At 47.5% G+C, this 24,125-nt stretch overlaps 1 protein-coding gene across 1 annotated transcript in view; it reads right to left on the reverse strand.

The window, feature by feature from the left end:
- Positions 1 to 298: 298 nt before the first annotated feature.
- Positions 299 to 24,125, reverse strand: part of LOC121553879 (MICAL-like protein 2) — a 34,134-nt gene continuing 10,307 nt past the window's right edge. The window contains exons 3-16 of the mRNA XM_045216414.1: positions 18,624 to 18,765; positions 18,275 to 18,462; positions 16,129 to 16,259; positions 14,746 to 15,732; positions 12,045 to 12,286; positions 11,851 to 11,911; positions 9,736 to 9,923; positions 9,578 to 9,645; positions 9,368 to 9,491; positions 8,603 to 8,705; positions 8,384 to 8,457; positions 6,157 to 6,271; positions 5,928 to 5,974; positions 299 to 1,115 (exon numbers count right to left, since the gene is read on the reverse strand). Coding sequence (XP_045072349.1) covers positions 1,048 to 1,115; positions 5,928 to 5,974; positions 6,157 to 6,271; positions 8,384 to 8,457; positions 8,603 to 8,705; positions 9,368 to 9,491; positions 9,578 to 9,645; positions 9,736 to 9,923; positions 11,851 to 11,911; positions 12,045 to 12,286; positions 14,746 to 15,732; positions 16,129 to 16,259; positions 18,275 to 18,462; positions 18,624 to 18,765 — 2,538 coding nt within the window. The 3' untranslated portion in view covers positions 299 to 1,047. The remainder of the gene's footprint in view (positions 1,116 to 5,927; positions 5,975 to 6,156; positions 6,272 to 8,383; positions 8,458 to 8,602; positions 8,706 to 9,367; positions 9,492 to 9,577; positions 9,646 to 9,735; positions 9,924 to 11,850; positions 11,912 to 12,044; positions 12,287 to 14,745; positions 15,733 to 16,128; positions 16,260 to 18,274; positions 18,463 to 18,623; positions 18,766 to 24,125) is intronic.

Below are 24,125 nucleotides of genomic sequence, written 5' to 3' on the forward strand. Positions count from 1 at the left end.
TAAGGCACCATGCTGATCATTAGAACAGAATAGGAATGTGACGTCACTAAGGCACCATGCTGATCATTAGAACAGAATAGGAATGTGACGTCACTAAGGCACCATGCTAGGATCATTAGAACAGAATAGGAATGTGACGTCACTAAGGCACCATGCTGATCATTAGAACAGAATAGGAATGTGACGTCACTAAGGCACCATGCTGATCATTAGAACAGAATAGGAATGTGATCATTAACAGAATAGTAATGTGATGTGGTAAAAGCAAGTCTCTTATACTGAATAAAAACCCTTCGGCTGAAGGGTCAGCATTTATACACATTAACTTTGATCAATGCAAAACGCTGCTTAATAAAAGCTCATAAGACACTCATCACTGATCTGGAGTCAGGACATAACATTATAAAACATGAACTAGGGGGCGCTTACAGAGCTAACATCTGATCTGGAGTCAGAAGATAACATAAACCATCACATGGATAGATGAAGCTATAGAGAAACATGATGATTACTATGTCATAAGAAGAGAGTTGGCTGACCCCTCTTCAACAAAACACTATTTCTCTCTGTAGCTTGTAGACATGGGCGAGGGCACACACACACACGGTTGAGTGAGTGATGTAAGCCATTAGCAGTGAGTCATTATTAGACAGTGAGGCCATAGTTCCTTTGATATCTTCTAAACCCTACATAATCCCCATCCTACAGATTAACTAACCACAAGCGCACACACACATACACGAGCACACATACACACACACATTAGACAGACAGACACAGTGTGGATGTGCTGTGTGTAGTGTTGTAATGCGTGTCAGCTTGACACCGGGAGGACAGTGTGGGTACATGGATGAGAATGATGGGTCACAAGTCAGGAGTGTATTATAGACACATGAATCAGAGAGTTAACAGACTTCAATACATCAACTATAACCAACAGTAATAATGAATCAGGGAGTTAACAGACTTCAATACATCAACTATCAAACCGTAATAACCACATCTAAAGCAGTGTAACAGTGTGTCCCAGAGTCCGTCCCCATGGAATCATCCCTCCTTCTTGTTCCAACCAAACAACTTGAAGCCAGACTTCTTCTTCTTCTCTTTCTTTGTGTCTGAGAGAGAGAGAGAGAGGAGGATGAGAGAGAGAGAGAGACAGAGAGATAATAAAATGGGAAGATGGACAGAGGGCAGAAAAATTGGTAGAGGGAAAAGAGAGGTTACAATATGACCAGTGACAAACAAAAGAAGAGAGAGAGGGTTAGACAGTATCTCCCATAGGCTACATGTGACAGAGGGTTAGACAGTATCTCCCATAGGCTACATGTGACAGACGGTTAGACAGTATCTCCCATAGGCTACATGTGACAGAGGGTTAGACAGTATCTCCCATAGGCTACATGTGACAGAGGGTTAGACAGTATCTCCCATAGGCTACATGTGACAGAGGGTTAGACAGTATCTCCCATAGGCTACATGTGACAGAGGGTTAGACAGTATCTCCCATAGGCTACATGTGACAGAGGGTTAGACAGTATCTCCCATAGGCTACATGTGACAGAGGGTTAGACAGTATCTCCCATAGGCTACATGTGACAGAGGGTTAGACAGTATCGCCCACAGGCTACATGTGACAGAGGGTTAGACAGTTTCTCCCATAGGCTACATGTGACAGAGGGTTAGACAGTATCTCCCACAGGCTACATGTGACAGAGGGTTAGACAGTATCTCCCACAGGCTACATGTGACAGAGGGTTAGACAGTATCTCCCACAGGCTACATGTGACAGAGGGTTAGACAGTATCTCCCACAGGCTACATGTGACAGAGGGTTAGACAGTATCTCCCACAGGCTACATGTGACAGAGGGTTAGACAGTATCTCCCACAGGCTACATGTGACAGAGGGGTTAGACAGTATCTCCCATAGGCTACATGTGACAGAGGGTTAGACAGTATCTCCCATAGGCTACATGTGACAGAGGGTTAGACAGTATCTCCCACAGGCTACATGTGACAGAGGGTTAGACAGTATCTCCCACAGGCTACATGTGACAGAGGGTTAGACAGTATCTCCCACAGGCTACATGTGACAGAGGGTTAGGGAGTAAGGACCTTATTAGAGGGATCATTCACACAGTTAAAGAGAGAGAGCGCTTCCTGATTCGGCCTCCTTTTAGATTTGGTTCATTAAGAAATGACTCAATTCAAAACGGCAGTTGGTTTCTGGGTGAGGTTTGAGTGTCTTGTGTGTGTGTGTGTGTTCGCCAAATTATTTCGCCAATTAGCTTCAGCTGGCTGGTGTGCAACCGTGGCAAAGTTGGTTTGACTTTGGATAGCCTATCTCCGGGGCTAGTTAGGGACCGTCAATAAATTACACACTGTAAATGAGACAATATTTACACGTTGCACACCTTTTAGTTCTCATTAAATGTTTTCAATATTTGTATATGAATTTCTACAATTGATAGTTGGTTTGAGGTTTAAGTCATTGAAATGTGGAGCTATTGGAATGTTCTGTGTTGTCCCATGTGCATTCTGCAATTTACTGAAGATTCCATAGGGATATTCAAAGTCAACATACATTTACCACAGGCATCACAATCGGGTCGCGAACAGCTGCACTCCGAATTGATGATTACTTGTGTGCTGCCAGCTGTGTGCAGGATTGAAACACACCCAACCTTCATTTATGCTGTGACGCAGGTCACGACCTCAAGTCTCACAAAACTCAGTTTCGGACGAGACTGACGTTATCACCAAAATTATCCTATTTACACTTTGTAGTCAGCTTTGACAGTAGAATAAATGCTCGACTCATATCGACGCCACATAGGGCTGCTGTCTAAATGGGAAGTTGGTTTCCGGGGGCAGATGCTCTTTAAAAGGAAAGATTGTCTGAGAACGAGACCAGTTAAAACGCTACAACAGAGCGCAAGCCAAGGTGAGAAAGCATTGGGTTTGATCATGCAGAATGATTTGCATTCAATTAGAAGAGGACTCATTATTTCTCAACTAAAGGCACAGATACTGTTTCTACAGAACCCACCACACATCAGAATAATAATGCAGCATTAACTTGATGAATACATTAGGTCTAAATAGGCAGCCTCTGGCCTCTGGTCGATTTAGAAAAGCTCTCCAAGCTGACCAGACCTGATTACAACATTACCAAGGCCGCGTTCCAAACGGCACCCTATTCCCTATATAGAGCCCTATGAGCCCTGGTCAGAAGTAGTGCACTACATAGGGAATGGGGTGCCGTTTGGGACGCTGCCCAACATCAGGCGACCATCCGAAAGTTCAACAAACTTTATTTTCTCAATTTCTAGCTCAACACTCAGCATCATGAATTACAGATGAGACTGACTTCTGACTGACTCTCAGTTTAGGGTCAATTGAACCTGCTACATTAACCAGATGCATTACTACACATTAGGCATTTCAGTTTCAGTTAGAGAAAAGGCCTAATATGTTGGGGGTTTTCTAATTGAAAGGGGGTGTAAATTGTTAGATGCTTTTCCATTAGTAGCTATTAGATTAAATGAGATGCATAATTTCCCCATGAAAACACACATTTGGACTATTTCAATAAATACAAACTGAAAAACAGTGGTAGCCTCTTCAATTAGACGAACGTTTGAAAGCGAAAGGACTTAAATGAATAAGTTGTGTCAGAGGCAGCTGAAGGGTGACACCTCATGTACTGTAGAATCTCTGGGAAATGTCAAGCTGTGTGTCACCCTTCAGCTGCCTCTGACCTAGGGTTATAGAAGGGAAACTGATCCTAGATCTGTCGTGTAGGAACTGACCTAGGGTCTGATAAGGGTTATAGAAGGGAAACTGATCCTAGATCTGTCGTGTAGGAACTGACCTAGGGTCTGATAAGGGTTATAGAAGGGAAACTGATCCTAGATCTGTCGTGTAGGAACTGACCTAGGGTCTGATAAGGGTTATAGAAGGGAAACTGATCCTAGATCTGTCGTGTAGGAACTGACCTAGGGTCTGATAAGGGTTATAGAAGGGAAACTGATCCTAGATCTGTCGTGTAGGAACTGACCTAGGGGTCTGATAAGGGTTATAGAAGGGAAACTGATCCTAGATCTGTCGTGTAGGAACTGACCTAGGGTCTGATAAGGGTTATAGAAGGGAAACTGATCCTAGATCTGTCGTGTAGGAAACTGACCTAGGGTCTGATAAGGGTTATAGAAGGGAAACTGATCCTAGATCTGTCGTGTAGGAACTGACCTAGGGTCTGATAAGGGTTATAGAAGGGAAACTGATCCTAGATCTGTCGTGTAGGAACTGACCTAGGGTCTGATAAGGGTTATAGAAGGGAAACTGATCCTAGATCTGTCGTGGTAGGAACTGACCTAGGGTCTGATAAGGGTTATAGAAGGGAAACTGATCCTAGATCTGTCGTGTAGGAACTGACCTAGGGTCTGATAAGGGTTATAGAAGGGAAACTGATCCTAGATCTGTCGTGTAGGAACTGACCTAGGGTCTGATAAGGGTTATAGAAGGGAAACTGATCCTAGATCTGTCGTGTAGGAACTGACCTAGGGTCTGATAAGGGTTATAGAAGGGAAACTGATCCTAGATCTGTCGTGTAGGAACTGACCTAGGGTCTGATAAGGGTTATAGAAGGGAAACTGATCCTAGATCTGTCGTGTAGGAACTGACCTAGGGGTCTGATAAGGGTTATAGAAGGGAAACTGATCCTAGATCTGTCGTGTAGGAACTGACCTAGGGTCTGATAAGGGTTATAGAAGGGAAACTGATCCTAGATCTGTCGTGTAGGAACTGACCTAGGGTCTGATAAGGGTTATAGAAGGGAAACTGATCCTAGATCTGTCGTGTAGGAACTGACCTAGGGTCTGATAAGGGTTATAGAAGGGAAACTGATCCTAGATCTGTCGTGTAGGAACTGACCTAGGGTCTGATAAGGGTTATAGAAGGGAAACTGATCCTAGATCTGTCGTGTAGGAACTGACCTAGGGTCTGATAAGGGTTATAGAAGGGAAACTGATCCTAGATCTGTCGTGTAGGAACTGACCTAGGGTCTGATAAGGGTTATAGAAGGGAAACTGATCCTAGATCTGTCGTGTAGGAACTGACCTAGGGTCTGATAAGGGTTATAGAAGGGAAACTGATCCTAGATCTGTCGTGGTAGGAACTGACCTAGGGTCTGATAAGGGTTATAGAAGGGAAACTGATCCTAGATCTGTCGTGTAGGAACTGACCTAGGGTCTGATAAGGGTTATAGAAGGGAAACTGATCCTAGATCTGTCGTGTAGGAACTGACCTAGGGTCTGATAAGGGTTATAGAAGGGAAACTGATCCTAGATCTGTCGTGTAGGAACTGACCTAGGGTCTGATAAGGGTTATAGAAGGGAAACTGATCCTAGATCTGTCGTGTAGGAACTGACCTAGGGGTCTGATAAGGGTTATAGAAGGGGAAACTGATCCTAGATCTGTCGTGTAGGGACTGACCTAGGGTCTGATAAGGGTTATAGAAGGGAAACTGATCCTAGATCTGTCGTGTAGGAACTGACCTAGGGTCTGATAAGGGTTATAGAAGGGGAAACTGATCCTAGATCTGTCGTGTAGGGACTGACCTAGGGTCTGATAAGGGTTATAGAAGGGAAACTGATCCTAGATCTGTCGTGTAGGGACTGACCTAGGGTCTGATAAGGGTTGTAGAAGGGAAACTGATCCTAGATCTGTCGTGTAGGAACTGACCTAGGGGTCTGATAAGGGTTATAGAAGGGAAACTGATCCTAGATCTGTCGTGTAGGAACTGACCTAGGGTCTGATAAGGGTTATAGAAGGGAAACTGATCGTATATCTGTTGTGTAGGAACTGACCTAGGGTCTGATAAGGGTTATAGAAGGGAAACTGATCCTAGATCTGTCGTGTAGGGACTGACCTAGAGTCTTCATCATCTTATTGAGCTGCTCATCTTCCTCATCCTCCCTGAAAAGAGACCAGACAGAGAGGAACACAGCATGATTAGTCTATCACACACACTTTACAACACACACATTAAAACACACTACAACACACACACACACACACACACCATGACATCAACAAAGACAACACACAATCCCAGAGAGCCATTCCCATTAAGACACTCCCCCCTCTCTCACACCTACCTGAGTCTGTCATCGTCCAGTCCGTCTATGATGGCGTTCCTGTCATTGACGATCTCCACTAGCTTGGCCATCAACTCCTCTTCTCTACGACGATCCCACAACGTCTTCAGCCGCTCTGCACACACGTCATGTTACTGACTACTAATACATTCTGGTACAATCAGTGAAAACCAACACACAAACAACTGTCCCCAACACACCCCTCTCTCTCCTCACCAGGTTTGACCCCAACACACCCCACCCCCTCTCTCCTCTCACCAGGTTTGTCCCCAACACACACCACCCTCTCTCTCTCCTCACCAGGTTTGTCCCCACCCCACCCCACCCTCTCTCTCTCCTCACCAGGTTTGTCCCCAACACACACCACCCCCTCTCTCTCCTCACCAGGTTTGTCCCCAACACACCCCACCCCCTCTCTCCTCTCACCAGGTTTGTCCCCAACACACCCCTCTCTCTCCTCACCAGGTTTGTCCCCAACACACCCCACCCCCTCTCTCTCCTCACCAGGTTTGTCCCCAACACACCCCACCACCCTCTCTCTCCTCACCAGGTTTGTCCCCAACACACCCCCCTCTCTCTCCTCACCAGGTTTGTCCCCAACACACCCCCCTCTCTCTCTCCTCACCAGGTTTGTCCCCAACACACCCCACCCTCTCCTCACCAGGTTTGTCCCCACCACACCCCACCCCCTCTCTCTCCTCACCAGGTTTGTCCCCAACACACCCCACCCCCTCTCTCTCCTCACCAGGTTTGTCCCCAACATACCCCACCCCCTCTCTCCTCACCAGGTTTGTCCCCACCACACCCCACCCCCTCTCTCTCCTCACCAGGTTTGTCCCCAACACACCCCACCCCCCTCTCTCTCCTCACCAGGTTTGACCCCAACACACCCCACCCTCCCTCTCCTCACCAGGTTTGTCCCCAACACACCCCACCCTCTCTCTCTCCTCACCAGGTTTGACCCCAACACACCCCCCCCCCCCTCTCTCCTCACCAGGTTTGACCCCAACACACCCCACCCTCTCTCTCTCCTCACCAGGTTTGACCCCAACACACCCCACCCCCCTCTCTCCTCACCAGGTTTGTCCCCACCCCACCCCCTCTCTCCTCACCAGGTTTGTCCCCAACACCCCCCCCACCCCTCTCTCTCCTCACCAGGTTTGTCCCCAACACACCCCCCCCTCTCTCTCTCTCCTCACCAGGTTTGTCCCCAACACACCCCACCCCCTCTCTCTCCTCACCAGGTTTGTCCCCAACACACCCCACCCTCTCTCTCCCCTCACCAGGTTTGTCCCCAACACACCCCACCCTCTCTCTCTCCTCACCAGGTTTGTCCCCAACACACCCCACCCTCTCCTCACCAGGTTTGTCCCCAACACACCCCACCCCCTCTCTCTCCTCACCAGGTTTGACCCCAACACACCCCACCCTCTCTCTCTCCTCACCAGGTTTGACCCCAACACACCCCACCCTCTCCTCACCAGGTTTGTCCCCAACACACCCCACCCCCTCTCTCTCCTCACCAGGTTTGACCCCAACACACCCCACCCCCCTCTCTCCTCACCAGGTTTGTCCCCAACACACCCCACCCTCTCCTCACCAGGTTTGTCCCCAACACACCCCACCCTCTCTCTCTCTCCTCACCAGGTTTGTCCCCAACACACCCCACCCTCTCTCTCTCTCCTCACCAGGTTTGTCCCCAACACACCCCACCCCCCTCTCTCCTCACCAGGTTTGTCCCCAACACACCCCACCCCCTCTCTCTCTCCTCACCAGGTTTGTCCCCAACACACCCCACCCCCTCTCTCTCCTCACCAGGTTTGTCCCCAACACACCCCACCCCCTCTCTCTCCTCACCAGGTTTGTCCCCAACACACCCCACCCCCTCTCTCCTCACCAGGTTTGACCCCAACACACCCCACCCCCTCTCTCTCCTCACCAGGTTTGTCCCCAACACACCCCACCCCCTCTCTCTCCTCACCAGGTTTGTCCCCACCCCACCCCACCCCCTCTCTCTCCTCACCAGGTTTGTCCCCAACACACCCCACCCCCCCTCTCTCCTCACCAGGTTTGTCCCCAACACACCCCACCCCCTCTCTCTCCTCACCAGGTTTGTCCCCAACACACCCCACCCTCTCTCTCCTCACCAGGTTTGTCCCCAACACACCCCACCCTCTCTCTCCTCACCAGGTTTGTCCCCAACACACCCCACCCTCTCTCTCCTCACCAGGTTTGTCCATGAGTCTCCTCAGCTCCTGCTCTACACTGGGCTGCTGTTCCTCTAAGTCCTGTGTCTTCGCTCTGCGCACACACACACACACACACACACACACACACACACACACACACACGTTAGAGGACTAGGAAATATCTGCTGTGTGTATTTTATGTGGGTGGGTGTGTGTGTGTGTGTGTGGTGCGGTGTGTGTGTATGAGAGCGACTCACATATAGACCAGTTCAGACTCTCTCCTCATGGACACCTGTTTGTTTCTGATGAGGTTGAACCATTCCACCATCAGGTCATCCATCACCACGTCCTCTTCTCCCTCTGAAACACACACACACACACACACACACACACACACAGAGACACGATTAACAACACAGTGGAATTTAAAAGCAGACTTCAAGATATCAAAGGTCATGAAATACTAGAGAAATATTAAGAAACCATTTCCACCTCTCATCTCCTCTCCTCTCCTCCCTCCCTCCCTCCATCCAGCCACCAGTGCTCTCTTTATGTCCTTGTACTGCCCCTCAATCCCACAGAGACAGGAAGCTATCAGAGACTTTATTAGAGCCAGAAGTGGTGGAAATTCATCAGTCTCTTTTTGGGTCACATCCCCTCAGGTGATACCGACCCCAATCTACACCTCATTTGGGGTACCCTCTTCCCTCTCTCCTCTTCCTCCTCACTCTCAATCTCCCCCTCTCTGCTCCCTCTCTCCTCCTCACTCTCAATCTCCCCCTCTCTGCTCCCTCTCTCCTCCTCACTCTCAATCTCCCCCTCTCTGCCCCCTCTCTCCTCCACCACTTCTCCTCCCTCTCCATCACCCCTCTCTCCTACTCCATCCCTCTCTCCCCCTCTTCTACCCCTCTCCCTCCTCACTCTACCTCTCCCCTCTCCATCTCTCTCCATCTCTCCCCCTCTCTCCCCCCTCTCTACCTCTCCTCCTCCCCCCTCCATCTCTCCCTCTGTGTGTCTCTTACCCTCTTCACAGGCCCGTAGTTGTTTCTCCAGGTCCACTCCTTTCCTCTCCAGCTCATTAACACTGTCCTCTATCTCCTGAAGCTCTCTCAGGATCTCTTCCTTCGGGATGTAGTCCGGTTTACCCTGCACACACACACACATTAATATAACCCCACACACGTATTAACATCCCTCATCCCATCACCATTTATTTCATGTGTTAAACCTACTGGTTTAGGTGTCTTGGTGTCAGTCTTGGTGCCGTTAGCTGTCGTTGAGCTCTTTCCAGTCAGAAAGCCTGGAAGAGGAGAGGAAACGCAGGAGAATAGTGTGTTTTATGGGGAACTGGGGAAGTGCATGTCTGTCTGTCTATTTGTCTGTGTCTTACCCCATGTCCCAGGGCCGGTGTTCAGCGGGCTGGGTGAGGAGGCTTGTGGAGGGATGGAGGGGGCCAGAGTAGACCCAGTAGGGCCTGAAGCCTGGGGGTTTCCTGATCCACCTGCCCAGGGCCGAGAGGGGGTTTCAGCCTTCTTAATGTCAGTGTGGAGGGGAGAGGATTCTTTAGGACCTGCAGGCCTGGCGAGAGAGATGAGGAGAAAGAGAGCGAGGGGAGGAGGAGGAGGAGAGAGAGGGGAGGGGGAGAGAGAGAGGAGGGGAGGAGAAAGAGCAAGGGGAGGAGGAGAGAGTGGAAGAACAGATGTAATCTGACCTCTGACCTCTCATTTTCTCACAGAAAATATATTTCACCTCTCACCTTCTGTACATTCTGAGGGTCAGTAGGACTGAGGAGGAGGAAGAGGAGGAAGAATGGTCATCTGGGGGCAGGGGGATGGGACTCTGAGCACTAATTTCATCTTGCACTAGGGGACGGCTTTAGCCCGACACACCGCAGGTCTGATGTGGGCGAGGAGGGAGGGGAGGGTCTTTGATCTCCGGTGGCCCATGAAAACAGAGCGGCTTGGAGCGGCATGTACAAACCGCCTGCAGAACGAATGAACGGATGGAAAGATGAACGGATGAATACACGAGTACAGGTAATAGGGCCAAGTGATTGTTCTCGGACTGTGGTGACCTACGGTGGCTGGGACCTCACCCAGGTGACTCTTCTACGGTGGCTGGGGCCTCACCCAGGTGACTCTTCTACGGTGGATGTGACCTCACACCCAGGTGACCAGACCTCCCAGTATACTAGTGGACCAGGGACAACACAAGTGGAAGTGGGATAGAACCAAGGTGGAATAGAACCAACGTGGAACAGAATAGGAGTAGGGTAGAGTAGAATAGAGTTCTACAGTGTATATGAGAGTTCTGTAGAGTAGAGTTCTACAGAGTATTTTAGAGTTCTGTAGAGTGAAGTTCTGTAGAGTATTTTAGAGTTCTGTAGAGTATTTTAGAGTTCTGTAGAGTTCTACAGAGTATTTTAGAGTTCGGTTGAGTATTTTAGAGTTCTGTAGAGTAGAGTTCTACAGAGTATTATATACATTTACATTTGCATTTTAGTCATTTAGCAGACGCTCTTATCCAGAGCGACTTACATATAGTTCTACAGAGTATTTTAGAGTTCTGTAGAGTAGAGTTCTGTAGAGTATTTTAGAGTTCTGTAGAGTTCTACAGAGTATTTTAGAGTTCTGTAGAGTAGTTTAGTGTTCTACAGAATATTTTAGAGTTCTGTAGAGTATTTTAGAGATCTGTAGAGTAGAGTTCTACAGAGTATTATATAGTTCTACAGAGTATTTTAGAGTTCTGTAGAGTAGAGTTCTGTAGAGTATTTTAGAGTTGTGTAGAGTTCTACAGAGTATTTTAGAGTTCTGTAGAGTAGAGTTCTGTAGAGTATTTTAGAGTTCTGTATAGTATTTTAGAGTTCTGTAGAGTATTTTAGAGTTCTGTAGAGTAGAGTTCTACAGAGTATTTTAGAGTTCTACAGAGTATTTTAGAGTTCTACAGAGTATTTTAGAGTTCTGTAGAGTAGAGTTCTACAGAGTATTTTAGAGTTATGTAGAGTAGAGTTCTACAGAGTATTTTAGAGTTCTACAGAGTATTTTAGAGTTCTGTAGAGTAGAGTTCTACAGAGTATTTTAGAGTTCTGTAGAGTTCTACAGAGTATTTTAGAGTTCAGTGACAAGAGAATGAGCAGCAGGTGGAATAGAGCACAACAGAAACACAACATAGTGGAATAGAGAGAAGTGGAGTGAAACCAGAGTAGATGTGAATATAGAGTAGAATAGAGCGTAGAGTAGACTATAGAGTCTAATATAGAGTCGAGTAGAATATAGTTCAGAACGTAGAGTAGAATATAGAGTAGAGTAGAACACAGAGTAGAGTAGAATATAGAGTAGTGTAGAACAGAGTAGAATATAGTGCATAACAGAGTAGAATAGAACGTAGAGTAGAATAGAATGTAGAGTAAAATATAGACTAGAATAGAATGTAGAGTAGAATAGAACATAGAGTAGAATAGAATATAGAGTAAAATATAGAGTAGAGTAGAACAGAGTGTACTTACTTGGAGGCAGGTTTGAGGCTGGACCTCCAGTCAGCAGGAGAGCTGCTGTTGTCTGCTGCTGCTACAGAGAGACAAGACATTATAATATACAGCCCCCAAAAACATTACATCAACCATAATAGCCACAAATAATGAACACTGAAATCTGGGAAATGTGGATAACCAACTAGACAGACAGGGCAAATGGTGCTCACCCAGAGAGTTGTTGGGAGGAGTAGCTCTGGGTGCCATATCTAGGGTTTTGTTCCACAGGCCTGTTCTGCTGGCTGGGGTCGGGGTGGGGGTGGGGGTGGGGGTGTTGGGGGTCGGGGTGGGGCTGGAGGTGTTGGAGGTGAGGAGAGAAGGGTCTGCTTTTAGCTTAACTCTGCCCCCCGCCTCCTTTTTAGGAGTCTCTTTCTTAGGTGTTTCAGCAGGGGCAGGTCTGAGAGAGGGAGATCTGTGGGAGACAGAGAGAGGCCTTTCAACATCGTACACACTCAAAAAGTATTTCCTCAATTCCTCACATCTTAACTCCTTGCTTCTTCCTCATACACACATTGGAATAGAAGGTCCCTCCCCTCTGATGAAAAGGAGACGAGGTAAGAGGATGCAAGGAATGATGAATTGAGGAAGGGCCACTGACAAACTGTATAATTGAAGTGCTATTCCCCTATTTCACCAGCAGAGGTCGGGTTCTATACGGTCTATTAAAACGTTTCCCAAACAAAAGTGGTGTACGTTTTGGTTTTTGCCCTAACACCAGTGCTTAATTTGAGCCGGATCCAGTACCTCTCACAGCATGATTTATTAATTGTTTCACTGTTCGCACTGTAGACATTCTAATTAAACTTATCATCATTAAATGATTATTCCCCCCCAGAAAGACCACCATGTAAAAGCGCGGTGATCCTTCTCTGTAATCATCCTATCCTGCCACACTGATTCCAGACCTGCTCTCTTATTTGTACATAGAGGTTATGTGGAGGGCCGTGGGGTATGTAACTGATCTTGAGCAGGTGCAATGTTCAGTTCAAGAACAAGCAAACGTATGACCCCTGGCATGTCATGCAGAATTCAAATAATGATATGCTGTTACTATGACAGCCTACTATGATGTAATGTATTATAACTGATATTAATGATATCAAATCAATTCAAATTGTATTTGTCACATGCGCCTAATACAACAGGTGTAGACCTTACTGTGAAATGCTTACTGACAAGCCCTTAACCAACAATGCAGTTCAAGAAATAGAGTTAAGAAAATGTTACTAAATAAACTAAACGTTTTTAAACAATAGAAGAAGAAATTAACCTGAAAATGCCATAACAATAACAAGGCTATATACAGGGGGAACCGGTACAGAGTCAATGTGCTGGGGTAAAGGTTAGTCCAGGTCATTTGTAAAGTGACTACGCATAGATGATAAACAGCTGGGATAACAAAAAGATGGTCTGTACAACATGTAACAAGATGGTCTGTACAACATGTAAAAAGATGGGGAGCTTGGGTCTAGAAATAACTGGAGGGATTAATAATAATAAGAATAATAATAATAATATGCCATTTAGCAGACGCTTTTATCCAAAGCGACTTACAGTCATGTGCGCATACATTATTGTGTATGGGTGGTCCCGGGGATCGAACCCACTACCCTGGCGTTACAAGCGCCGTGCTCTATCAGCTGAGCTAAAGAGGACCACCCATACTTAAACTAGTAAAAGAGTGGGTGGAATGTACAGTAACATCCTCTGCCTCAGACGTACAAAGAGTACATTGAACGTTGCCCGAACCAAGGCGCATTTGGTGGCAGCAAGCCTTGTAGACAAGGCTAAAGAGAACACCCAGGTTATAGTTAACACTCCAAATGAAAAAACAGACAGCTGGAGAGTTCTGAACAGCCTTAGAATGAGGCTAAACGTCACAGCCACGATCACGGCTTTGAGCAACAAGTCGACTCTCAGGAGTTAAATAGACTTGACATGGGGAGATTCGTTGTGGGAGGTTTTGGAAACTAAGGTAGGATTCTTAGAATTTTTTTTTTTTTTACAAACTTGTTCTGTACTGGGACATATGTGCGTCATATTATCACACAGGCAGGAGGCCTATATATTCTCATGTGTGTGTGTTCTGCTGTAGCCTACATTGATTTATTTTATTTGAAGTTATATTCCGATATTGTCATATTTGTTCTACTGCTATATTGAGGTCTTGAAAATTATATGAAATTCGGGTCTGCATATGCATATCGCCGGTATTCTGCAGTGACGTCTAAAAAAGTTGCTGTACATTGATGTCTAGAAAATTAGCCTATAAGAAATTCGGACTTGTAAGCCCCACAGCTATACTCAAGTACGTGGCCAAACTGCAGTGACGTCTAAAATGCTTTGAATTAATCAGCACCTTGGAGAGTGCTGTCCGTTTCACCACCATAGATAGTAGGCTACTTGGCTGCTACGTTGTGTTTGATACTTTTCTTCACAATGTGTTTCCGGTACCTCAAAGCCCCCCGGATAACCCCCCCCCGCTTTCGCACTCACTATGTGTTCCGGACCTCAGAGACCCCCGGATAATCCCCCCGCTTTCGCACTCACTATGTGTTCCGGGACCTCAGAGACCCCCGGATAACCCCCCCGCTTTCGCACTCACTATGTGTTCCGGGACCTCAGAGCCCCCCGGATAACCCCCCTGCTTTCACACTCACTATGTGTTCCGGGACCTCCCGATCTACAAATGAAGCACTGCCTAACACTACACAGCTGATTCAAATGATCAAAGCTTGATGATAATTTGAATCAGCTGTGTAGTTCTAGAGCAAAAACCTAAAAACGTGCACCCTTTGGGGTCCTGGGGACAGAGTTTGGGAAACCCTGCTCTAATATTATTCAGTTATGTGAATGTCTGAGATTTCTCACCTGTTCTCAGTCTTCTTCAGTTCTATAGGGTGCCAGGGAGGACTCGAAGCACCAGCTGTTGTAGTAGTAGTAGTAGTATTGTTGTTGTTGTTGTTTGTTAGTTTCTTAGTGATGACAGCAGCAGCCCGGGTCTTGGTACTATGGTCTTCTTTAGATGGAGAAGCTTTCACATCATCATCCATCTTGAAGACAACTCTACCTTTACCCTGAACCACATCCCTGTCTCCACCTGTACCCCCACCTACAACCACATTCACACCCCGATCCCCTCCCTTACCCCCTATCCCACCGCCACCCAAACTCACTACCACACTCACGCCCTGACCAACACCCACTACTGTCCCCTGCGTGCCCGCGTTCGGGACTCTATTTGTGGGTAGACCCTGTGCCTGTCCCCAAGTCTGGGTCTTGCCCTGGTTCTCCTGCCCAATGGTGGTGTTGTTCCCAGGCTGGAAGAACTGGAGCCGGGCCTGCTGGGTCTTGGATGCTGTGGGAGTGGTGGTGGCAGCTGTAGTGTTGAAGCTCCGCGGAGCTGCGGTGGGTCCAGAGGCTGCAGGGCTCACTATGCCCAGGGAGGAAAGCCCCGGGCTGGGCCGCGAGGAGGAGAGCCCCGGGCTGGGCCGCGAGGTGGAGAGCCCCGGGCTGGGCCGCGAGGAGGCGGCAGAGGGGCTGGTGGTTTTGGATCCGTCTGATTTGGAGCTCAGCCAGCTAGGGCCCAATTTGGAGGGGGTATTGGTGGGTGTCGGAGCAGGGGTGGATTTAGGGGGAGCTGTGTATTTGGGGCCGGGGATATTCCTGGAGAGGTCTGAGAGAGGGGTGGTCTTGACAGTGGGAGGGGGGTGAGGGGTATATTTGGGCAGGTCTCGGAGGGGGGGGTGTGATGGCGGCGTCCCCTCGGGGTGGTGGTGGGAGGTACAGATGAAGGAGCCAGGTGTTGCTCCAGGTTTACAGTTACCAGACAGCAGGGTGGTGGAACACTCACTACACCTGGAGAACAGAGATGACATAGAACACCAACTAATTATGGAGAACACACAAGACCAGTGGTAGTTGAAACAAAAACACTAACAATGTTCTGTGTCTGTCTGGATGTCTGTCAACCAACCAAATCTATGTCCCCACCTATCTGTGTATAAACTGATATATCTGTGTATAAACTGATACATGTTACAGTAATGAATGCAGTGTAAAGTACAGGTGTCTTACTAGGTATAGTGAACCATTTCAATAGGTGACTGGTATAACAATACATGGTAGAGTAATTAACATGGTAAAGTCTTACCTGAAACAGTTCCTGTGATACAGACTCTGATTGTTATAGTGATACATGTTACAGTAGGAAGGTGTTGCAGTAATTAACATGGTGAAACAGTTAAGTCTTACTTGGCACAGTTCCTGTGATACAGCCTCCCATCCACTAGGTGTCTCTGGACCAGGTGAACATGTTTATTACACACGGAACACTTACTGCTCAGAGTCCCTGTCTTATTGGAGCGCTCCGACAACACATCCTTCTGGGGAGGCGGGGTTAGTGATGGGGGGGGGGGAGAAAGACAGAATAGCATTCTGTTAGTTACAACAGGAGTATTTAACCTAGGGTCTGCAGCCACCTAGGGGTTCCTGGCGGTACTACATGGGGGTCCGTGAAAAATAATATATATATATATTTATTTATAAAAAAAAAAAACAATGATCATTTTTATTTCAATGTTTTTATTACTATCGCTAGCAACAGAAAACGAATGTTGAATTACAAACCTACATTTATACATTTTGATTACCATTCACCTGATGGTAAGACAAAATGTTTTTGTTAACATATTATGGTGATCCCCGGGCAAGAAAAGGTTGAAGAGCCCTGAGTTAGAACAATAGAACCAAATCAAAGTTTTATTGGTCACGTGCACACGGCACAGTGAAATGCCTGCTTGCTAAACTCTTCAACAATATCAATATCAATATCCATCAAGAATCAAATACCCAATACAAAAGTTTAAAAAACTAAACAAGGAGTAATAAAAAGTTGAAGGAAATAAAACAAATAAACTAGTATGAGACGTATGTACGTAATAGAATATACAGTATGAGGGCCTCTCGAGTGGTGCAGCGGTCACTATAGCCTGGGGTCCGATCCCAGGCTGTGTCACAACCGGCCGTGACCGGGAGTCCCATAGGGCGTCGTCCAGGTTAGGGAAGGGTTTGGCCGGTGGAGCTTTACTTGGCTCATCACGCTCTAGCGACCCTCTACCCTGCAGCCCTGTTGATATGGATGGGGGCATGCTCCCCCTGCTGTTTCCTGTAGTCCACGATCAGCTCCTTGGTCTTCCTGATGATGAGGGAGAGGTTGTTATCCTGGCACCACACTGCCAGGTCTCTGACCTCCTCCCTGTTGGCTGTCTCGTCGCCGATCAGGCCTACCACCGCCGTGTCGTCAGCAAACTTAATGTTGTTGGAGTGGTGCGTGGCTACGCAGTCCTGGGTGAACAGAGAGTACGGGAGCTGAGCACACACCTCTGGGGGGCCCCCGTGTTGAGAGTCAGCTTGGCGGAGGAGTTGTTGCCTACCCTCACCAACTAGGGTCCGCCCGTCAGGAAGTCCAGAATCCAGTTGCAGAGGGAGGTGTTCAGTCCCAAAATGCATCATACCGGCTGTATTTCTTTATTGTGAAAGTTATACATCTTGAAAACTTGATCGCTGACATGCAGACATGTTGGGACTATATCAACAATTGGCTAATGAAATCAATTCCAAAAGATAGTTTTTGGATGGAGTTATCCTTTAATGACAAGCTTGGAGGGACTATTGTGCTGAAAGCTGAGGTCAACGAACAGCACTCACACACTCCTCTTGTCCAGGTGGGATACAGGGACAACTGTGGACATCTTGATGCATGTGGGATTACTAACTGGGAGAGGTTGAATGTCCGTGAACACTCCAGCCAGCTGGTCTGCGCATGCTCTGAGGACGTGCCCAGGGATACCGTCAGGGCCGGCTGCTTTGCGAGTATTCACGCGCTTAAAAGTCTTACTCATGTCGGCCACAGAGAACGAGAGCCCTCATAGGAGGATCAATGTTGTTTTCCTCAACACGAGTATAGAAAGGGTTTGTACTGGTTTGGGAGAGCGGCATCGGTGTTAGAAAGCCTCACAGAAGAGTGTATGCGTGTGTAGAGCAGGGTTCTCCAACCCTGTTCCTGGAGAGCTAACCTCATGTAGGTTCACTCCAACCCTGTTCCTGGAGAGCTACCCTCCTGTAGGTTTTAACACCAACCCTGTTCCCGGGGAGATACCCTCCTGTAGGTTTTAACGCCAACCCTGTTCCCAGAGAGCTACCCTCCTGTAGGTTAACGCCAACCCTGTTCCTGGAGAGGTACCCTCCGGTAGGTTTTCGCTCCAACCCTAATCTAGCAGCTGATTCTAATAATTAGCTTGTTGATAAGATGAATCAGGTTAGTTACAACTGGAGCTGGAGTGAAAACCTACAGGAGGGCATCTCTCCCTGGAGAAGAGGATGTAAAGGAGATCCTTACCTGTGCTGGCCTGTCTGGTCTGGGTGAGGCTTTGGGTGAGGAGGAGGGAGGAGGGCGGTTCTCAGTAGTGGATTTAGAGGGGTTAGAGGCGGGGAAGACCTTCGAGACAACTGCTTGGTTCTTTTTCCCAGAAGGCCCCTGTTCTGTGGACGCCTCCGCTGGACGCTTTATCCCCGCCATGCCGCCAACTACACACACACACACACACACACACACACACACACACACACACACACACTAACTGATCACAAAGTTCATTCCAGTGTGTGTGTGCCCGTATCATGTGGGCATCACGTGTATATATGCTTGCACATGTTTCCTCACTGTGTATGTGTGTATGTGTACTCACTAGGTGATTTTCCATGGAAGTAGTTGTAGTATTGAGAGACGTATGTCAGTATACTGAGCCTGTCTGGTATCTTTAGGGCCACCATGTCCTCAGCATCTAACAGAGCTGGGATCCCCAACTCATCCTCCGCTACCCGGAACGCCTGGGAACACACACACACATATATATAGAAGGTTGGAACGCCTGGGAACACACAGCTGTATAGAAGGTTGGAACACACAGATATATAGAAGGTTGGAACACACAGACATATAGAAGGTTGGAACACACAGATATATAGAAGGTTGGAACACACAGACATATAGAAGGTTGGAACACACAGACATATAGAAGGTTGGAACACACAGACATATAGAAGGTTAGAACGCCTGGGAACACACAGAAGAAGAAGGCATGACAACGCTTCTACCCCCTCAGCAGGCTGAAAAGATTTGGCCTCAGATCCTCAAAAAGTTCTACAGCTGCACCACTGAGAGCATCTTGACTGGCTGCCTTGTGGTTGAAGGAATTGTCCGTAGAGCGCCGAGACAGGATTGTGTCAAGGCACAGATCTGGGGAAGGGTACCAAAAAAATGTATGCAGCAAGGTACCCAAGAACAGTGGCCTCCATCATTCTTAAATAGAAGAGGTTTCGAACCACCAAGACACTTCCTAAAGCTGCCAAGCGTCACGTCTGGAGGAAACCTGGCACCATCCCTACGGTGAAGCATGGTGGTGGCAGCATTATGCTGTGGGGATGTTTTTCAGTGGCAGGGACTGGGAGACTAGTCAGGATCGAGGGAAAGATGAACAGAGCAATGTACAGAGAGATCCTTTATGAAAATCTACTCCACAGCGCTCAGGACCTCAGACTGGGGCGAAGGTTCACCTTCCAACAGGACAACGACCCTAAGCACACAGCCAAGACAATGCAGGAGTGGCTTCGGGACAAGTCTCTGAATGTCCTTGAGTTGCCCAGGCAGAGTCCGGACTTGAACATCTCTGGAGAGACCTGAAAATAGCTGTGCAGCGACGCTCCCCATCCAACCCGACAGAGCTTGAGAGGATCTGCAGAGAAGAATGGGAGAAACTCCCAAAATACAAGCATGCCAAGCTTGTAGCATCATACTAGGAGTGGGCGGTATACCAGTATGAACGTGAATACCGGTATGACGTTGTGCCATGATATGGATTTTGCCATATCATGATAAATTAATGTATGAATTAAGGCTTTTTTGTTTCTTTCAAAATGTCTCTGTCGAGTGATACAGCCTAGCGGGCTAGTTCAAATGGTTTATTATACTAAAAACAAAGAAAAAAAACTAGAAGCATGGATGTTACACGCAATCTGCCTGCCAATCAAAGTCAACAAACAAACATGCTCAACTGCAGAGTAAGCAAACATTTAGTGAAGTAAACTCCTTTCGGTAGCAAAAGTGTCCGAAAATCAAGCCTTGAGGATGACTGAAGACAAGGAAAATAACGCTAAAGGTTGATTTGCAGAATGACGAAGAATTGGTTCGAAAAAAAAAGGGCCTCCTCTGTCGTTTGTAACTGGTTTGGCTTTAAGATATCCGACCTCGACCAACAAACAGTACTGTGTAAGTTGTGTTGACCCATTGTGCTAGCCAAAGGTGGAACCAGTACTGTGTAAGTTGTGTCGCCGCATTGTGCTAGCCAAAGGCAAACAGTACTGTGTAAGTTGTGGCGACGCATTGTGCTAGCCAAAGGCAAACAGTACTGTGTAAGTTGTGTCGCCGCATTGTGCCAAAGGCAAACAGTACTGTGTAAGTTGTGTCGACGCATTGTGCTAGCCAAAGGCAACCAGTACTGTGTAAGTTGTGTCGACGCATTGTGCTAGCCAAAGGCAACCAGTACTGTGTAAGTTGTGTCGCCGCATTGTGCTAGCCAAAGGCAACCAGTACTGTGTAAGTTGTGTCGCCGCATTGTGCTAGCCAAAGGCAAACAGTACTGTGTAAGTTGTGTCGCCGCATTGTGCTAGCCAAAGGCAACCAGTACTGTGTAAGTTGTGTCGCCGCATTGTGCTAGCCAAAGGCAAACAGTACTGTGTAAGTTGTGTCGCCGCATTGTGCTAGCCAAAGGCAAACAGTACTGTGTAAGTTGTGTCGCCGCATTGTGCTAGCCAAAGGCAACCAGTACTGTGTAAGTTGTGTCGACGCATTGTGCCAAAGGCAACCAGTACTGTGTAAGTTGTGTCGACGCATTGTGCTAGCCAAAGGCAAACAGTACTGTGTAAGTTGTGTCGACGCATTGTGCTAGCCAAAGGCAAACAGTACTGTGTAAGTTGTGTCGCCGCATTGTGCCAAAGGCAACCAGTACTGTGTAAGTTGTGTCGCCGCATTGTGCCAAAGGCAAACAGTACTGTGTAAGTTGTGTCGCCGCATTGTGCCAAAGGCAAACAGTACTGTGTAAGTTGTGTCGCCGCATTGTGCCAAAGGCAACCAGTACTGTGTAAGTTGTGTCGCCGCATTGTGCCAAAGGTGGAACCAGTACTGTGTAAGTTGTGTCGCCGCATTGTGCCAAAGGCAACCAGTACTGTGTAAGTTGTGTCGCCGCATTGTGCCAAAGGCAACCAGTACTGTGTAAGTTGTGTCGCCGCATTGTGCCAAAGGTGGAACCAGTACTGTGTAAGTTGTGTCGCGCATTGTGCCAAAGGCAACCAGTACTGTGTAAGTTGTGTCGCCGCATTGTGCTAGCCAAAGGCAACCAGTACTGTGTAAGTTGTGTCGCCGCATTGTGCCAAAGGCAACCAGTACTGTGTAAGTTGTGTCGCCGCATTGTGCCAAAGGCAAACAGTACTGTGTAAGTTGTGTCGCCGCATTGTGCCAAAGGCAACCAGTACTGTGTAAGTTGTGTCGCCGCATTGTGCCAAAGGCAAACAGTACTGTGTAAGTTGTGTCGCCGCATTGTGCCAAAGGTGGAACCAGTACTGTGTAAGTTGTGTCGCCGCATTGTGCCAAAGGTGGAACCAGTACTGTGTAAGTTGTGTCGCCGCATTGTGCCAAAGGCAACCAGTACTGTGTAAGTTGTGTCGCCGCATTGTGCCAAAGGTGGAACCAGTACTGTGTAAGTTGTGTCGCCGCATTGTGCCAAAGGCAACCAGTACTGTGTAAGTTGTGTCGACGCATTGTGCCAAAGGCAACCAGTACTGTGTAAGTTGTGTCGACGCATTGTGCCAAAGGTGGAACCAGTACTGTGTAAGTTGTGTCGCGCGCATTGTGCCAAAGGCAACCAGTACTGTGTAAGTTGTGTCGACGCATTGTGCTAGCCAAAGGCAACCAGTACTGTGTAAGTTGTGTCGCCGCATTGTGCTAGCCAAAGGCAACCAGTACTGTGTAAGTTGTGTCGCCGCATTGTGCCAAAGGCAAACAGTACTGTGTAAGTTGTGTTGACCCATTGTGCCAAAGGCAACCAGTACTGTGTAAGTTGTGTCGACGCATTGTGCCAAAGGCAAACAGTACTGTGTAAGTTGTGTCGCCGCATTGTGCCAAAGGTGGAAACACCAGCAATCTTTTTCACCACCTGAAAACCCTGCATGTGCGCGAATATGAAGATTCTACCAGAATGCGAGCAACAAACCCCCGGAGCAGCGGAGCAAGTCCCAAGACATCTTCACGGCAGTCCCGCACTCAGCTGTCACTCAAGGCATCATTCGTTAGTGGTACTCCCTATGACAAGAAGAGCAAGAAGTGGAATGAGATAACGAGTGCAATTACGTATCACATAGCGAAAAGACATGGAACCAATTCCAACAAGAGCCGTAAATACTTTCAGCAAAACATGTCTGTCAGAACTCTACACAGAATGTCGGGACAGAGTTGCCAACGAAATCCGCAACGCTGCATTCTTCTCTACCACTGCCGACTTATGGTCAAGATGGACCACAGAGCCATACATTAGCCTCACGATTCATTACATTGACGACAACTGGAAGCTGCAAAGCAAATGCCTTCAGACCTCTTATTTCCCAGACGACCACACCGGAGAAATAATTGCAGCTGGGCTGAGGGAGGCACTTTCATCCTGGGGCTTGAAAGAGTCGCGGTCAAGTATGTATGACTACCGACAGCGGATCGAACATGGTCAAGGCATTGGAGCAGAACAAATGGACAAGACTAGGGTGTTTCAGACACAGGCTACACATTGTAAGTTTCAACGTCCAAAACGCGTAGAAAAATAACGTAACTTAAGAACAACAACTTCAAATGCAGAATAACTTATTAACTGTAACTGACCTCGAATAATGCAAAGGAAATAAGTTCATGTTCATTTTTAAACCACACAATACTAATGTTTTAACTAAGGAAGAGTTCAGAAATCAATATTTGGTGGAATAACCCTGATTTTCAATCACAGCTTTCATGCGTCTTGGAATGCTCTCCACCAGTCTTTCACATTGATGTTGGGTGACTTTATGCCACTCCTGGCGCAGAAATTCAAGCAGCTTGGCTTTGTTTGATGGCTTGTGACCATCCATCTTCCTCTTGATCACATTCCAGAAGTTTTCAATGGGGTTCAAGTCTGGAGATTGGGCTGGCCATGACAGGGTCTTGATCTGGTGGTCCTCCATCCACACCTTGATTGACCTTGGCTGTGTGGCATTGCGCATTGTCCCGCTGGAAAAACCAATCCTCAGAGTTGGGGAACAATGTCAGAGCAAAAGGAAGCAAGTTTTCTTCCAGGACAACCTTGTACATGGCTTGATTCATGCGTCCTTCACAAAGACAAATCTGCCCGATTCCAGCCTTGCTGAAGCACCCCCAGATCATCACCGATCCTCCACCACAGTGGGTGCGAGACACTGTGGCTTGTAGGCCTCTCCAGGTCTCCGTCTAACCATTAGACGACCAGGTGTTGGGCAAAGCTGAAAATTGGACTCATCAGAGAAGATGACCTTACTCCAGTCCTCTACGGTCCAATCCTTATGGTCTTTTGCAAACCTCAGCCTGGCTCTTCTTTGCTTCTCATTGATGAAGGGCTTTTTTCTAGCTTTGCACGACTTCAGCCCTGCCCCTAGGAGCCTGTTTCAAACCGTCCTCGCTGTGCACTTCACCCCAGCTGCCGTTTGCCATTCTTTTTGTAGGTCACTTGATGTCATCCTACGGTTGTTGAGTGACATTCGAATGAGTTGGCGGTCATCCCGGTCAGTAGAGAGTTGTTTTCGCCCTCTGCCAGTCTGTAGCTTTGTTGTCCCCAATGTCTGCTGCTTGACCTTGTTCTTATGAACCGCCGTCTTTTAAATTTTAAGGATGGAAGCAACCTGACGCTCACTGTATCCCTCTGCCAGTAAAGCCAGAATTGAACCCTTCTTTTCCTCACTCAAAACTTTCCTTTTCAACTCTTTTGGCATGGTCAATAGTTATTTTTTGATTAATATTACTTTTGAGGTACTATTAGCACTGTTTTTACCATCCAGCTGGTCCTATTGCAAGAGGATAGTGATGACCACAGCAGTGGATTTTATACTTTTCCTCGTTAAATAAGATTTGGTTCATGCGATCA

The sequence above is a fragment of the Coregonus clupeaformis genome, unplaced genomic scaffold (genome assembly GCF_020615455.1).
Source record: "Coregonus clupeaformis isolate EN_2021a unplaced genomic scaffold, ASM2061545v1 scaf0704, whole genome shotgun sequence".
Classification (NCBI taxonomy): domain Eukaryota; kingdom Metazoa; phylum Chordata; class Actinopteri; order Salmoniformes; family Salmonidae; genus Coregonus; species Coregonus clupeaformis.